The 17,431-nt window shown below is 39.5% G+C and overlaps 1 protein-coding gene across 4 annotated transcripts in view; it reads right to left on the reverse strand.

Annotated features, from left to right (window-relative positions):
* The window catches only part of LOC120556344 (leucine-rich repeat-containing protein 49), a 38,547-nt gene extending 27,600 nt beyond the window's left edge, over positions 1-10,947 (reverse strand). For 2 of the 4 annotated variants that reach the window (XM_039795891.1, XM_039795890.1), the window contains exons 1-8: positions 8,970-9,299; positions 8,343-8,402; positions 8,176-8,245; positions 7,798-7,959; positions 7,535-7,637; positions 6,621-6,824; positions 5,517-5,583; positions 1,197-1,340 (exon numbers count right to left, since the gene is read on the reverse strand). In XM_039795891.1, the coding sequence (XP_039651825.1) occupies positions 1,197-1,340; positions 5,517-5,583; positions 6,621-6,824; positions 7,535-7,637; positions 7,798-7,959; positions 8,176-8,245; positions 8,343-8,402; positions 8,970-9,050 (891 nt within the window). In that variant the 5' untranslated portion in view covers positions 9,051-9,299. Of the gene's footprint in view, positions 1-1,196; positions 1,341-5,516; positions 5,584-6,620; positions 6,825-7,534; positions 7,638-7,797; positions 7,960-8,175; positions 8,246-8,342; positions 8,403-8,969; positions 9,300-10,911 lie in introns of those variants that run through there. The other 2 variants (XM_039795892.1, XM_039795893.1) reach the window with 2 other exon arrangements.
* Positions 10,948-17,431: the final 6,484 nt, after the last annotated feature.

The raw sequence follows: 17,431 nt of genomic DNA on the forward strand, positions 1-17,431 counted from the left end.
AAAGATTCTATTGATGTCATTTTTGTTTGTTATTTTGTGACGGTAAAACCTGCTTCATGGGATATCATAACCGAGGAAACAGTAGCCATCCATAGGACATTAACCAAAGGAATGACATGAAGATGAAAGATGTAAATGGACTGCATTTATATAGCTCTTTTCTAGTCTACTCAAAGTGCTTTACACACTACACAGTACAGGCACCATTCACCATTCTCACACACACATTAATACACTGGTGGACCAGGCTCATCAGATAAACATTCATGCACATGCACACACCGATCGGGAGAAATTCAAAGTTCAGTGTCTTGCCAAAGGACACTTCGACATGTAGACCAGGGATCGAACCACCGAACCTCCTATTGATAAACGACCACTCTACCGCCTGAGCCACAGGCGCCCAGATGTAGCATGCTACTAGTACTTTTATCCTAAGAGGAACATTTTCCTTAGGAACAGTCGTCAGGGTGCATGCAGAAAACCATCCATAGCTCTTACAAATCATAAGGCAGCTAGAGTTAACAATCTGGGACTCGGTTTGAATTATTACACCACTGAGCCAATACATACAATACAATACAGCCCCCTATTGACATTGGGATAGCTACAAGTCTAAACATCACATCTCTTCCGACTGCTTCTTGGCTAAGAAGATGGTTATAAAATAAAAAATGCACTTACATGTGGCTCTTTGTAGTTTAGCTTATTTGAAGCTAATGTACTTCTATGTGATTCTTGCTGTTCTGAATTTCTGAGTTTGTAACTTCATGGTTGAATGCACTAATTGGAAGTTGCTTTGGATAAAAAGGGTCAGCTAAATTGAATGTAATGTACATGTACATGTGTGTGATGCATTGGTATAAGCTGTGCAGATCAGACACAGCACATTGTCAAAGAACTAGTTAAATCATTCTATGGCAGCAGCCACAAAAGTTCTACTAACTACTGTATATTGCAAATATCTTACTGGGATATCTTGTAACACATTTTTATAATATTTCTAACTCCTACTTGCAATTTCAAGTGGAAGAAAATAGAAGACACATAAAGGGAAAGGGAAGCAGAAGCTACAATCTTGGTTGAAAATGAGATGAACAGTTGGGGCCTTTTCCTTTATATGAAGGAGTAGAATAGTGAGCATGCAGTGAATAAAATGCTTTAAGCTGTCGCTAATTGGGAAAGAGGCCCCTCACCACAACAGAGATGCAGTTGTTTCGTAGGTTGAGTTCAGTCAAACAGTTGAGGCCCTGCAGGTTTTCCACTCTGGATATGTTGTTTCCTGCCAGGTTCAACACTCGCAGCTCGATTAGGTGAGACATGTTTTCTATCCTGCAGATCTGGATCAAAGCGCAGTGACAAAAAGATAAAACAATGTGAAATGGCAATTTAGATAACGATATTTCACGTATATAGAGACACAAAGGGGAGGCAGGCTTAGCAGAGCATAACAACACACTGGAACTGCAAATCATGTATTTAAATCATCATCAGACGGTTGACATCTATTTAGAATTGATTTAGCCTTGCACACAAGGCTCTAAATGTTTTTGGGGAGCAAGAAAGCCAAAACGCAGTGGGCTCCATTTTCTTTGCAATGCCTGAGGCTACACCTTTTGCTAATAGACACTAAAAAACAGAAATTGTATTTCCACTCCCCTCATTTACCTCAGAGCGAACCAATTCACAGCAACAATCTGCATCACTTGGTAACATCTTGAATGACCTCCCAAATCATAATAACAAACAAGTATTTGAGGGTCAGTCAACAGTGACAATATACCCAGTTGTCCCCCCTCATCTCTCTGGGAGAGAATACTTACTGTAGGGGCCCCTGTCATAATGACACTTGAAATACTTCAGAAGAATTCCTGGTGTCTGTTACAATGAGAATGATGGGTTTGCTCTGGTGAACACTGTACATGTTAGGATAAGGTTAAAAGGGCTTCAGGGGTTCAAGGATTCTGTCAAAATGCAACACCCAACAATCAGTTGAAATGTTAAAAATGCTAGGTAATTTGGAATTGAAATTTAGAATGAAATGAAATAATGAAAAGTTGTTAAAACTAGAAATATAGATAACTAGAATGGTACTTTGATAGCACAGACCTTCACAAAGGACACTGATGCATTCAAATGCTGCACGGATGGTCCCATTTCCCGAGTTGGAAAGTCGTTCATCCGACTTCAGTGTGTTCATGAGCTTTAAGTCGTAACGTGGAAATGACATGGACACTACAAAAAATGTGTTGTATTTTATTGCTCAGAGCATTAGTACGGCACTCCCAGATGGTCAGGAAGATCTTGTAGGTTCATATGCATAAAAACTAGGATTTTAAAATCAATAGATAAACCTACAGCGAACCACTGGTACATGGGAAGTGATTTGTGCTTGCCATCCCAGTCCTAGTCAGTGCACTTTTAGATTAATTGCAGTTGATTTATTTCTTGTTTTAGAGAGCTAGGAGGGGCATTACAATAGAGATAAAAGTGCATAGTAGTTTCTGAATACCGGAAAAAAAAACAGGGAGGGTAGATTGCTACATTTGCTTTTTGCATGAACAAGTGTACTGACAGTGGGTGTGTTCATATACAGGTGGCAGCAAGAAAATGACAATAAACTGTGTGAATCAAGTCAACCCAAGTCTGGTGATGGATACAACAGAGTGAGATCATCACGCTGCACTGAAAGGCCTTTACAACAGTGGTATTGTGGTGTCAAAGCTGAAGTGAATACATTCAGTCAACACACAGTCATCATCACACACTAACAGGACAATGGGTACCCAAAAAGTTAGAGATAGGAAGGCTTGTGATAGGGTTGTGGTTCAAATATGGAAAAAAGGAAAATTCATGAACGTAAAGCAGTCAGTGGATGGCAAATAGCTGTAGATAAAAGATAAATAGATAAAAGGTGAGCAGAAAAGACTCTCACAAGGTTAACATGAGCTCAGGCCCAGACTTGGGCATCCCTGACCTGAGCAAGACTGTAACATCAGCTCTTGGCATGTTCCTTGTAAACAATACAGTAATCACATCTTAAACATTCAATATAATGGCCAGTATTGTCAAAGAAGCGGTCACAAACACAAAAAAACATTGTGCTACAGAGGTTATTAACCCTCGTGTTGTCTTCCCGTTGACTATGCAACGTTTTGTTTTTCTGGGTCAAAACGTAAAACTTTTTCTTCTACGTTTTGGTCGTCTTTTTCGACACTTTTCCTGACGTTTTTGTCAATTTTTACAATGTTTTTGTCGCTTTTTTCCCCGACAATTTTGTTGTTTATTTGCAATTTTTTAAGCTTTTTTGTCAACATTCTTTTAACTTTTTTTTTTCTTAAATGCTATAAAATTGAATTAAACACTCAAATTTTGTTAAATTAATGAACTGATCATTTATTTAACTTGTGAAGAGCATTGTATGGAACCATCCACGTTGTTTTTCTTCGACAATTTGTTTTTTCTACCAAAAATGATTAGCGCTGGTCAGGGGGTACAATTCAAAAGGGGGTACATTACTGAAAAATGTTTGAGAACCATTGTGGGGGTCTCTGTTCCAGTTTCACCCTAACCCAAAGTGCTATGCTTCCCACACATGACAGATTCAGTCTAAACTAAATCATCATCTTGATTTGTAGGAGGGATATCATTTCTACCATGGGCATGAGCTCAACAAACTTCTATAACTCTGTGATACTTTTTCTTCGTTTTACAGACCCTGCAGGGCATTCTCCACTGTCTTCTGTGTAGTAGTAGGAGTATTCAAGTCAAACTGCTCGAGTGGAAAACATTACCGCCTAACGAAAGATTGGTTATCCAACATTGTCAGGTCACATTGTAACCCCAACACTTGGTCAGTGAGGCCAAGTGTGGGTTGGATGCACACTCCCAAAGAGAATATCTCCTTTTGAATACTTCCAGCAAACTGGAAATGAAAGGACATCCTGTTACAGAAATAAAGCGGAAAAAGAGATGGGGGAAGATGTGAGCCTCGCTGCTAGAGGATGGGAGAAGGAAAGTATGACAGTGATGTACTGCTAGTGGTTAAAGAACAAACGAAAAGAGGACAAGCAGCTGGTGTTCTATGGCCAATAGTGACTAAACAACAACAACCTGACTAAGTAGAATAACCACAACTTCCAACATTATTTCAATTCTTTAAGCAATTGAAGTCCTTGCTGAGTTCCCCCACTTCATGATCTCATATTATATTTGTGCATTACATTTGGGTGGTCAGGTCTTTAGTGACATTGGAAAACCATGAATAGTTGATATGAAGTTGATTTAACAGTTATTTAAAGGCACAAAGGACATGAGGTTTTGAAGTCAGTGAGTGAAAAGCAACCTGTCCTGGTCAGAATAATAGATTTATCATCTGCTCCCCAAAAGGCGCTTGCCAACAAATGGCTACCTCTGAACGCTATGTGCTCTCATTACCAACAAGGACAGTACAAACAAATTCTGTTTACTAATTCACTCATTAAAGTGTCACATTATCAATTGTGTCAACTGTTTAAATGAACTGTAGAGTGGACAAGTGGACAGAGTTTGAGGCAACAAAGCATCCTCTGACAGGACAAAAACATTACAGTGTAGCAGTCATTGAATAGTAATTGGGACGCCTGCTTATGCAAAGAGCAGCCAACATCAGAGAGGGAGGGAGTCTTACCAGGTCTCTGGAGTAGCTCTCTGAGGAAGGGCGTAGGCGGCATGCTGGCAAAACATTAATTTGACCAAGGGAAGCCTTTCTATTCTATCTTCCTTGTCCAGGGGTTGCTAAAGTCCTCATCTGACATCAGTGTTACTTACATCATTTCATTTCCCAGGCCTTTAATGTCAGTGAGCCAGGCTCTATGGTGGAGGCCTGAACAAACAGCCCCCAATAATAGTTTTACTCAAATTAATTGAACATTATAATCTGCTTAAGCTCAAAACCGTTCCCATAGCTAGAAGCACAGAAACAGTTGTGCCTGTTGAATAAATTATGCTAGGGTCACTGAGAAAATGGATGTGGGAGTAAACCTTTGACAAGAGCATGTGGGTTCTGATTGTTTTCAATCTTTTGTTTTCTAACAGTGCTTGGAACTAAAACAAATGCTAAAAGTTAAGTCCCTTAAAACGGAGTTTGGTAAATGGATGATCATGACACCCATCAGATTTCTGACTTAAAAAAGATGTTGCAATATGAAGCAGAGCAGGAATGCTAGACAGGACCTATTTGTTCATAATACAGTTTATGGCAATCAGTCTACAAAATAGAGCTAAACTATTTTAAAAACGTTGTGTGTTATAAATTGAAACAAGACAGTTTGGCTACAATGTCCAAACCCGAATAGACATCCTTGTATCTCACATAGCAAGCCACGAGTTAGCAACACTTTAGAGGAGGTGAAAGAGACAATCCACTTCTGCTGAACTTCTGCAGCTGAAAATCATGATCTCCAGTTACAGTATCTGCAGCTAAATGACCAAGACACACTCATGCTGGAGGTGGGAGGGTAGTGAAGGAACAGTACCTGATTGTCATGCAAATCCAGGATAGTCAGTTTGGACAGGCTTTCCAAGCAGCGTATTTTATGGATTCTAAGAAGGGACATAAAATGGAAAATATGACATAAGATGTAATACTGTCACAATGTATGTTGAAAATCATAGGAAAATGGGCTAAGTGTGTGTGTGTGTGTGTGTGTGTGTGTGTGTGTGTGTGTGTGTGTGTGTGTGTGTGTGTGTGTGTGTGTGTGTGTGTGTGTGTGTGTGCGTGCGTGCGTGCGTGTGTGCGTGGAGAAGGCTATTGAACAGGTACCAAGCAGGGGAAAGCCAACTGGCCATCAAGCATATTAAAAGGTTACATTCCCAGAGGAAACCAAACATACAGCAGTGTACAGTGTTCAAGACTGACCATATGGATTAAGATCAAATTACACGTAAGGATCAAAGACTGTAGTCTCTCGATAAATGCCAATGGAAACCTAAATCTGAGGTATTATTTACCCTTCAAGAACCACATATGGCCCTGGAAGGAGGTCATAAAAGATAAATGTCACAATTTACAGAAAGGAATAAAAATGCCAGAGTTCGTCTGTAAGACCTTGATGTCATACACGGTGATTTATGAATTTAATCTTCCTTCTGCTGACATTTTGGAATAAAGATTACTAACACCAAAGTGAATGGTTTTCTAATTAAACTGGGCATCTGCTGGAAAACACTCATTTCTGAAGCTTACCACGTAGCAGCAGCTAAAATGCATAAAGCCTTACATGCATACAACACAATGTCTTGAATAACTACATGCAACATTTACACATTTCACATCAAACCAGAGATCTCAAGATGTTAGATTAAAGAACAATATGCCCTTTGACGTCTTTATACGATCACCTTTGATAGCCACCTATTATCTTTGAAAGAAACAAGGATTGAAACAAACAAACTCAAACAAACAATGCCACCTAGGAAAAACCAACAGAATCTGGAAGAGATGGAGATTAGACCTGCTCTGCAACTTTTGCTGTACTACCACAAATATGAACTGCAAAATTCTATCAGTGTAACAGAGGCAATTCAGACACGTGTTCAAATTCTTGTGTTTGCATGTGAATCCACTGATGACAACTCACCTGTTCTTCCCCAGCATAAGAATCCTAAGAGAGCTTAGAGATTCAATACCAGTCATTTCAGAAATGTGGTTGTCATACAGGTTCAGGAAAACAAGCTGTTGCAGATGTGACAGATGCTGGATCCTTGTGATTAGATTGTGCTGGAGGTTGAGAAGCTGTAGTTCATCCATAGGGCCCAACTGGGGGCATTCCTCCAGACAGCGCCTGGAAAACATAAAGAACATTTTGCACAATTTAGCTTCATATGGATGACTACAGATCAGGACTTAACAGCTGCACTTCACCTTCAATCCATGCAATGTAGTGATGCAAATTACTGATTTATTATATTTCACGATACATAATGATTAATTTATCTCTGCGCTGTCATCAGTGAAGTAGTTCTTTGTTAGCAAACACTTATCTTTGAGACAAGGGGTGGGTATTTTAAAGGGACTTTGCTGCTCCCTGGTGGCATTCTGGAGCACTTGCCGTTTTCGGTGAAAGTCTTATAATTTCTAGTGCAAATACTGTGACTCAGACATGGAATTAAGAAACAGGCAGGAAAAGGGATCATGGATTGGTTGCCAGGGCCCCTTCCATCTGCCATGTCACACCGTATCAATAATATCAAGCTTTGCAAAGACAATTTTTTGCAGTAAGAAACGAGACTAAGAGTCCAGCTATGCTAGTGGCTCTGTGAGGCTGTACTTTTGCACAGCAATGCTTGGAACTGAATTCCCAAAACCAATTAAACTTAATGGCATAGGGATGACACAAGAATATTAATAACACTGAACACATAGTACATAAAACTGTTGTGACACATGACATGTTAATCATATGTCCAGTTTACAGTGACAGTTAAAGCAACACGTTCTGTACTACACAGATACAATTCTAATAGGTTAGAAAATAAAAGAGGTCAGAGGTACCTGTCCATGTCGATTCGTTGAACATTGGACGCAAAACTGTCACAGGGCAATCGAGTGAAGGAAAAACCAGGGACTGTATTGTATTTATATCCTCCAGAACCACCTGACATGGACATTACACACTGTGTTCAGGATGCACAAAATATGATTGTGCATTGCATAAAAATCAATGCTATATACTTGTAGAGTACAAACTGTAAATCTAAAACTCAGCAATAAAACCAGTTTCCCAAATCCATAATATTTGCCATTGCCATATTTACCTGCTGGCTTGGCAAGGTTTACCGCATTACGGTAGTAAGTGGCCCCTGCACTGTTGGTTGGTCTCCTAGATGTGTCTCTTGCGTCTTGTGTTGCATGTGAAACTGCATCCAAACCACTTTGAGCACCACACACCAGTGGTACTAGATTATGCACAGCGGAATCTGTAGAGTAACGGGCAAATGATGGCACCAGAGGTGTCTGGGCAAGTCTTCTACATATGGTATGGTATAGTGAAACAAAGTGTGCAAACAGTCCATAAGATAATTTACATACCTTAGCCATTCATAATACAATACAATGCTGCTGAATCACTCATAACAACTCTTGGCCAATTGGGATGGTAGAGTGTGCAAATGAGTGGATTGGTTCAAGCTTACCTGGGTTAGAATGATTAATTGCTTGGCCTTTATTCATATTTGTTTCTTTTACAAGATCTTGCGAGTCAGTCTGTAAAACAGTAAACATGATAAATTGTGAAGCATTGGAAAGTCTAGGCTATTAACCACATAGCTTGTCTCTCAGCGTGTTCTTTGTCATGACTCACCATCCTCTGGGCTCTCTCTAGTGACTTGGCAGTTGTAAGGTGCAACTTGCAGCTGTTGACCTGCAAAAATATTTTAGTAATAGATAAAATGTATGGCATTAAACAAGACAGACCCCTGGGATAGACACTAATATTTTTAAGCACTGGCCCCATGGGCCACCGGTCCCTATATTTGGTGCCCAAAGTACATTTATGATGAAATGTAGCTAAACTTATGTAAAAACAATATACACAAAAGGCAATTTAACGCAACTTAACAAAACACAGCCTTACTTAACTGTGACACTAACACTTCAATAAATGAAAAGACATTAACAGAATGAAACATACATTTAATCAAATTAAAAACTTCTTTGTAAACATATAGCCTACAGTATATTCTCACAGTCTCTTTGTTCAACTTTTTGAACCCTCCCGTGCATCTTTCTCCCTCATAAGTTACACACAACCTCCCTCCCTCCCTCCCTCATGGCTAGGCTACCCCTTAGATTCAAACATTAGCATGAAACGTTAGCTAGTTAGGATACTAACTTCAAGCAAGCCTGAGGCTTAAACTTTTAATGGTTATGCCTGTAAAGCATTATACTGTGAACCAATGGTAAAAAGTCTAATAAAAGTGGTATTTACCATGGGGGTGAGACACACCCATCTATCGTTGACACTGTTGTGTTTCTGAGATCGCATCGTTCTGCTCTCAGTTTGCTCCATTTAGCAAACGTCTGCTAAAGTGAAAAATTCAGGCCAACCGTGTAGCTAAACAAGTTCAATTTCAGAAGCGGTATGGCTTTCATAAATATCTAAAAGAAATAAGTAAGTAACTAATTTGCTACAGTAATATATTTCTAGAGTTAAGGTTTGTTGTTCCAAAAAAAACGATATTCATCTGTAACGTTTGCTAGCTAGCTTAACAGGAACAACAAACTTCCTCGGAGACAAGCACTGTTGCTATGGCAACGACGGTGTTGCTCGGTTCCTCACTCACTTCCCGTGTCACTAAAAAGCACTCCGCAGGGAAACTAGTCCTGAAATAATAGTTTCTTTAGTCAAAGTTTGGTATGCTTCTATTATTACCTAATATTGCAACGTTGCCTAGAAGAAACCTGTGTCACAATATTATTATTTTGTGTTCACATTGTGTATATTCCAAATAAATGTGTCAAAATATGACACACAGCAATGAGGCCAGGTTAAGCAGGTAGTAGCCTATCTAACAAGAGCACTGGTTGGTTCTTTTTGTTCTCTAAGCCAATGTTTCTCAAATGGGGGTCCGTGTACCCCTATAGGTACTTTGGAGTACTGTAGCTTACAGGAATCTCAGTACCCCCTACAGACTGTAGGGGGATTCCTTTTTGAAATGTTAATCTCAAATATATCAGTCATGTATAATTCATAACATTAATTTAGTTATGGATTCTAAACATTTGAAGTAACATTTAAGTGTGTTTCAGTTACAAGCTTGTTAAGTAAATCAGACACTAATGGTGCAGAGCTGTAATGTAACTCTTTATATAGCCTTTTTTTCTACCAAAAATGCTTTGCACTCATCAAGGGGTACTTGGCTAAAAAATATTTCAAAGGGGGGTACATTATTGAAAAAAGTTTGAGAACCACTGCGTCTAAGCTGTCAAATGTAGTCTGCTGTCAGGTGCCCAGATAGCTCAGTTGGTAGAGTGGGTACCCATATATAGAGGTATACTCCTCAAAGCAGTGGGTCCGGGTTTGACTCCGACCTGCAGCCCTTTTTCTGCATGTCATTCCCCCTCTCTCTCCCCTTTCACGTCTTCATCTGTCCTGTCAAAAATAAAGGCTGAAAATGCCCAAAAAATAATCTTAAAAAATAAAATGTAGTCTGCTGTATGGACTGTAGTAGTGCTTGCATAATGTACAGAGAGTGGGCAGAACCGGTGTCAGTAGGGGCACAGCTCATAACACCAGGGCCCCCTGTCGGATTAAGCTGGTCACGTTTATTAAGCCTTACGTTTTTTTACATCACTGAATATACTTCTCAAATAAACAGGTCAGGGGTATCAACCAATCACACATGCCCACCAAGAGTACACCTGCTATGTACAAATAGCCATTTCCTTTTAAATGTGGGTGCAGTCATGGCATCACAGATGAACTTGAGTTTTGGAATAAAATTAGATAGGCATATGAGCAAAATGTTTGTGTTTTAGCAGAGTTGCCAGGTGACTGGCAAGTTGATTTCCCGATCCTGATGAGGGACTCACAGCCCTGCCATCCCCATCCAAAGTCATCATATAAAGCACTATTAATATTTGAAAAATTGACAATTCAGCATTCATTTTGCAGAGCTGACGGAGAGGCAACTGGAGAGGCCAGCGCCTTCATAAAAAAAAATATATATATATAAAAAAACAAAACAAACAAAAAACACCAACACTAGTAGGTAATACCACAAAACATTGAAGTAAGTTGTACGACAAAAAAAAGTACTATCTTTGCACAGATGCAAATTACACATAATAGTATTGCATGCACTTTTTTCCATTCTAATTCTAAACATAATTAAAACAAAACACCTGAAAAAGCAAGCAATTACTTGTACCTGCACATGTGAACATTTCATTTTGACTTGATTTTCTATTTTGTACTACGGGTAAAATTGATGTAATGCTGAGGAAAAAGATTGCTTTGATTATGACCACAAAAACATTGACAAAAACCCTGAAGTGAACATTTTGTCATTACAGGAAAAGGCACAGGTGCAAGAAATAACACTAATGATGGCTCTGTTCCAGGTGTGTCAGTAAACCATGACAGTTCTCAGATATCTTAGGTTTATTATATGCTGATTCTTTATTCTTGCCAATAGCCTCCTGTTCCTCCATCTCAAAATCTACCCTGACTGAGATTCTTGGTGCATTTGACTGTAGGTTAATCCAAAAAATCAATTTTGTAGACGTTGGATCATAGACCAATACTTTTCAGAGTTTGCTTATACCTATTTTACAGTTTGTCCATTATTATAAATTGTGCACTACATGCATGTGTATTGAGTGAAATGTGTAAAAAACGAAAGCATAATAAGAAAAAGAACATTCTTCTCGCTGAACATTTTGACCAGCAGCAAAGGCACAGGTGTATTGTAATCATTCATAGTTACACCTGTGTTTGACAAGTTAAAATGTGAGAAAACGAAAATATATACTTCATAAAGTGGCCAAGAGGTAAAGGTTTCACATTGTAAAAAGTGAGATTTCCATGTCTTTTTTTTATTCACAAGCAGGTCAAGGTGCAATATGCAACCCAGTCTCATGGCAGTTCGTGAAATGGTTATTTAATCTATTGATTCGTGTTCACGGGGATGTTTTTTTCGTGCTGGCCAGCACGAAAATGTAAACTAATGTATTTAAATGGGAAGCATATGTCATGATCATAGCACGACTACGGTAGCGAGTAGTATGAAATGCCGAAAATCCGCATAAGGAGGTTGGTTGGGGTGGTGGATGGGTCAAACTATTCAGGAAACAAGTGTTGTTGTACACGAATCAATAGATTAAAAATAACGTGACCATTTCACGAACTGCCGTGAGTACTGTGAAAGTATCAAATCTGCTCAATCCACAGAGAAATGCACACAGCCCATATTCAGAGGCGGTGCCGTCAGGACTTCCATACGGGTGTGGGGTAGAAAGTGCAGCTAAATGCCGTTATAGCATGGATGTATTATAAGATCGTTATAGTCATTCCCTGGCTGCAATGACGATGCAGAGATTCTGAGAGCTCAGATGCAAAAGACCCGGACACGCTAACCAATCAAAGCAGACCATGCTTTTTCAGGAGGAGGGCTTAAAGAGACGGGCACTATATTCAGAGCACTTCCGACTGGTTGAATACAGGTATATTCAGACAAACAGTATGAGAAAAAGAATGTGTTGTTTTGAACATTAAAGCATGCAAACATGTTCTAGTAGAAAGACTGCTATTTTTCTGTAAATTCAAACTTATTTGGACCCTGTCTTTATCCACAGTTTTGATGCTCTTTCTTTGCTCTATTTACAATACAGTTCATGGTGTTGCCCATTTAATCTCAGTCAGTAACACCACGGAACACCAAATGTGATAAAGTAAATTGTGCTGTGTATTTTCAGCCTTTTTATACTCTGGCAGTAATGAGCGGTTGCTCAGAGAACACAAGTCCAGATTCATCAAAGGGACTTCCCACACACTGCCTGTCACAATCTATTCATGAAGCACAGGCTGACACATATTATGGGAGGGGATGATCAGCAACAGTTTGTATGACAGGCCATATTTAAAAAGGTACAATGTAGATTCCAGTTATGTATGGATCAACGTATGTAGCTTTGGATACAGATACATGCAGTGAAAATGAGATTAATGAGATTTGTTCTTAAACCTGGATATAGGGACTCTCGAAAACTATACACATTCAGTCTTAGTCTGTAATACAGCACAACAAAAGTGATATATAGCTTTTTTATCATAGAAAATGCAAAAATACACATGGTGTTATTGTACCAGCAGTGCTGATTTGTTGGCAGGAGCACAGCATGACACCTGCCTTCACTGACAGAAGACTTGTAGGTGTATAAACAGGAACATTATTTGCAAACATATTCTCAAAAAAATAATATTAAAGCAGAATTACAGTAATATGTGATAAAATAGAGACATACACTGACTGTGCCTTCACACAATGTACACAGAGCTGCAGTTTTCTACCATCCGGCAGTGATTGTGTACGTGTGTGTGTGTGTGTGTGTGTATGTGTGTGTGTGTGTGTTTATGTGTGTGTGTGAGAGAGAGAGAGAGAGAGAGAAGAGAAAGAGGGAGAAAGCACTCTGTTTTTTCCTGTCTGTCAATCTATTTATCAAGCATTTTTATACTAGTTTATCCAGAGCAACTGAAGGGATTTGTGCCATGCACAGTCAGAGAAAAGAAATTGATGACTTACCATCTCTGGGTTCATGATTTCAAGCTTCAGTTCATTATTTATGTAACACCCTGTGTATAAGAGTCCTGAACTATGAGAAACCAGGATGGTTGTTACCCTGGGTTAAGTGTAACATTCTTTGTTGCTTTACACTTATTTTTATTTTGATTAATGTAATACAATATTTCTCTTCATTTTAAATTGATGACATCTGTGGTCATTACAAATTCACAGCCCACTGTTTGCTGTGATGGCTGCAAGAGATGGGGTTGCAAACGTTTCCTTACAGCTTCACAACCATCCCCCATCATTTGCTGTACATCTCAAATATGGCATTAATGCTACGTTTACACGTGGCCGGCTATTTTCATAAACGGACATTTCAACCTCTCCGTTTTCAGAAAAGTGTTCGTTTATATGTACCCGTGTATATATGCCGTCAATGCCGTCAACAGCATGCAAACCTGTAGGTGGCAGTGTAACGAGAAGCTCAAGCCCACGTTAGCCAATCAGAATCCCGACAATAGCAACAACAGCAACCAATCACGTCCTCTTTCTCTCTCTCGGCTGCCTAAACCTCCGTTTGTCTCAGTTTACATGCAAACGTGCAAACGAAGATTTCCAAAATCTCCACTTTGGCCGGAGTTTTTAGAAATAATCGTTTTCTGTGATAAAAACAGGGTTTTCGTGTAAATAAGAGGCCAAACCGCAGGAAAATATCTGCGTCTTCCCTTCGTGTAAACGGGGCCTAGGAAACAGGCAGGAAAGGGGATCACAGATTGGTTGCCAAGGCCCCTTCCATTTGCCATGTCACACCGTATCAATAATATCAAGCTTTGCAAAGACAATTTTTTGCAGTAAGAAACGAGAGTCTAGCTTTGCTAGACGCTATGTGAGGCTGTGCTTATGCACAGCAATGCTTGGAACTAAATGCTACCATCACCATGCTGATGTTTAGCAGGTATAATGTTTACTATGTTCACTATCTTAGTTTGGCGTGTTGGCATGCTAACATTTGCTTATTGGCACTAAACAATAAAAGTACAGCTGAGGCTGATGGTCATTAGGCAAACCATGCAATAGTTGTGAAGACATTTCAGTCAAACCACAAATGTCAACCTCATGGTGGTGCTAGAGGAAAAGTCAGTAGATCACCAGTCATTTAAAAAAAAATCATCCACTGGGAACCATCAATGTTTGTACTCAATGTTGTGACAATCCATCTAATAGTTGTTGAGATATTTCAGTCTGGACCAAAGTGGTGGACCAAACATTGACCGAATAGTTGTGAGCAGGGAATGATGTAGCATTATTGGTCTCAGCATTTGAGATATTATAATTAATTGACTTTTAGTACTACCAGTAGATCAATATATATTAATTTAATGGCTGCATGTGTCTTCTGAAAATAAGAGGTCGTAGACATCTACTGCAGTCAAACACTACATGAGGTAATGTCAGACATATGTTTTATAAAGACTGTCAGACTTCCAGGTCATAAGGTATAGACATACTCAGTCAAAGCCAATACGACTCAAGAGACTTCAATTCCACTGACTGTTACCAGAGTTGTACAAACAGGATCACATCACAGTCTCGTAAATCAAGAGCGGCCACGTTTATTTAAATAAACTAATATACAATGTTCCAAGCCCTACTGGCACCATGCAAAGTAACAAAACTCTAAAAGGCATATAAAGGACAAGAAAAAGGAAAAATCCTCTAAAGAAGAATACTTAGGGGAGGCAATTCAAAGAGGGATTCTCCTTGTAGGTTTGATGATGCAATTGGAAGTGGTTAAACAGTAATTATGAAAAATGAACAAGCATTAAGGTGTGAATTACAAGAATGCCTGGAGAGAGATTTTCGAGTAGCACGGAGTATCCAGCTTATTAGTACACCAACATTGAATTAGTTTCAATACACTAGCCCTGTAATGCATCCTGTCTTCGTGAAGTTCGTCGAGAACACGTAGCGAGGTGTTGATTGAACTCTGGAGGCTGTAGTTTGCGGTGCTGCTGAATTGTATTGTATTATACATTATTGTAATGTATATGAAAGGGGCCTCTGTTTTTTGTTCACCCCTAGTGACATATAAATAAGGTTGAACAAAATAACAGACACATCTTTCAATACACATTTTTGTGGATTGTTTGGCCATCTATGTCACACAAACAGGGACAACCATGCCTGAAAAGAGGAAGTGATCTGCAACACAACCTACAGGTGCTTAGTAACAATGCCAACCTGGTATCACTTCCTGGACAGTTTGTCTCACAGTTTCACAACCATTTTAATCTTAATTCTGTTGGTTCAGGAATTTTTCTCGAAATTGGTGTAAATGTAATTAAACAAGGCGGAATAAGGACAGATTCTAGAAAATGTGCTTATTTGAATTGGAAACAGTTGAAATGATCCTGCTGGCAGACTCTGTCGCTTCTTCTGGAGAAATAAATCCTCAATCACAAACTAAATGGCTCAGATTATTTGTTGACAATCTTTTCCTCACCCCTTTTACTCCCTCTTTCTCACACTTATTCTCAATCTCTCTCTCTCTCTCTCTGTCTCCCCCCCCCATGCTGCATTGTACACAAACTGGAGCACTGTATGGCATGTGGTGCAGAGAATGAGTCAGACTGCCCACCAGCTGTGAGCGTGGCTTGCCAGTGGGGAGGAGTAAAGATATTTCATGCAGGGCAGGCAACAGCCAACGACATTGGTGTGGGTGATTTACAGGGCTATCAGGATGGAGGCCAACAACAAGCTACGAAAATGGACTAGAGGTACAGCATGCAGAGACGCATTTAGATGACTGTAATAATAATGCTCTCGCGGAACACCTACATATGCTTTTGTGCTACAAATCCCCATCACTGAAACCAGTGATCCTGGAAATGAACTCTGGGACCCCACGCCTACTTTTGAAGGTCCCAGTGGATCTCTAAGACAAAATAATAATAATAATAATAATAATAATAATAATAATAATAGTTTACTTTTATTTTTGTGAGATTTCACTGGTCCCGTAGGCCAAGAGCAGCACCACAGCTACCATCAAAGACAATGGTCATATCCTCAGTACTGTCTCTGGGATTTCGTTGGGGGTCAATAATTCAATTCAATTCAATTCAATTGTATTCATAGTATCAAATCATAACAAGAGTTATCTCAGGACACTTTACAGATAGAGTAGGTCTAGACCACACTCTATAATTTACAAAGACCCAACAATTCCAGTAATTCCCCCACTTACATTTTGACAATTTGTTTCGTAAAACAAAAGATCGTGTGTGTTTCTGAACACTTCTGGTAGTTTGAGGAAGGCTTTGAAACAGAATGTAGACCATTGCGTTGGGAGGTCAACACAACAGGAAATATGACCGAACCGTAATGAATACAATATAAAAAATGGAATACAATTTTGTTAAACCTTTATTCTATTTAGTCCTGCTGCGTCGTCCTGCTACTCCCCTGCTTCGCCCTGCAGTGCTCTGCTACGTCCTGTGACGCCCTGTAGTGCCCTGCTATGCCATGAACTACTACAACTACTATTTCTAGTCACTGATCCATCATCTTTATTGTGACTATTATCGCCACTGTTCATCACACCCCCAACCGGCACCGTCAGACACCTACCAAGAGCCTGGGTCTGTCCCAGGTTTCTTCCTGAGAGGGAGTTTTTCCTCGCCATTGTAGCACTAACTGCTTGCTCTTGGGGGAATTACTGGAATTGTTGGGTCTTTGTAAATTATAGAGTGTGGTCTAGACCTACTCTATCTGTAAAGTGTCTTGAGATAACTATTGTTATGAGTTGATACTATAAATAAAATTGAATTGAAAATTGAATTATTGATTTTGTAATTTATTTGATGGGTAAGGTGTGTGTGTGTGTGTGTGTGTGTGTGTGGGGGGCACTCATGACTATTTTAAAAAATCCTGGCGTTTAATGGTTTAATTTTGCAAATCTCTTGATTTCAATTAATGCCATAAATATCTGCTACGCTATTGTGTTTCCTTTCCTTCAGGCACATACACTACACGCCTTATGCGTGCGACCAGACGCTGAGAGCCTATTATCCAATTAGCGGCGTTAGACAAAGGGTCGTCCTTGACACGGGCAATTCCCCAATTAGAGAGGAACACGTGAGTTCGCTCACCTACTTAGGGC

The sequence above is a fragment of the Perca fluviatilis genome, chromosome 3 (genome assembly GCF_010015445.1).
Source record: "Perca fluviatilis chromosome 3, GENO_Pfluv_1.0, whole genome shotgun sequence".
Lineage (NCBI taxonomy): Eukaryota > Metazoa > Chordata > Actinopteri > Perciformes > Percidae > Perca > Perca fluviatilis.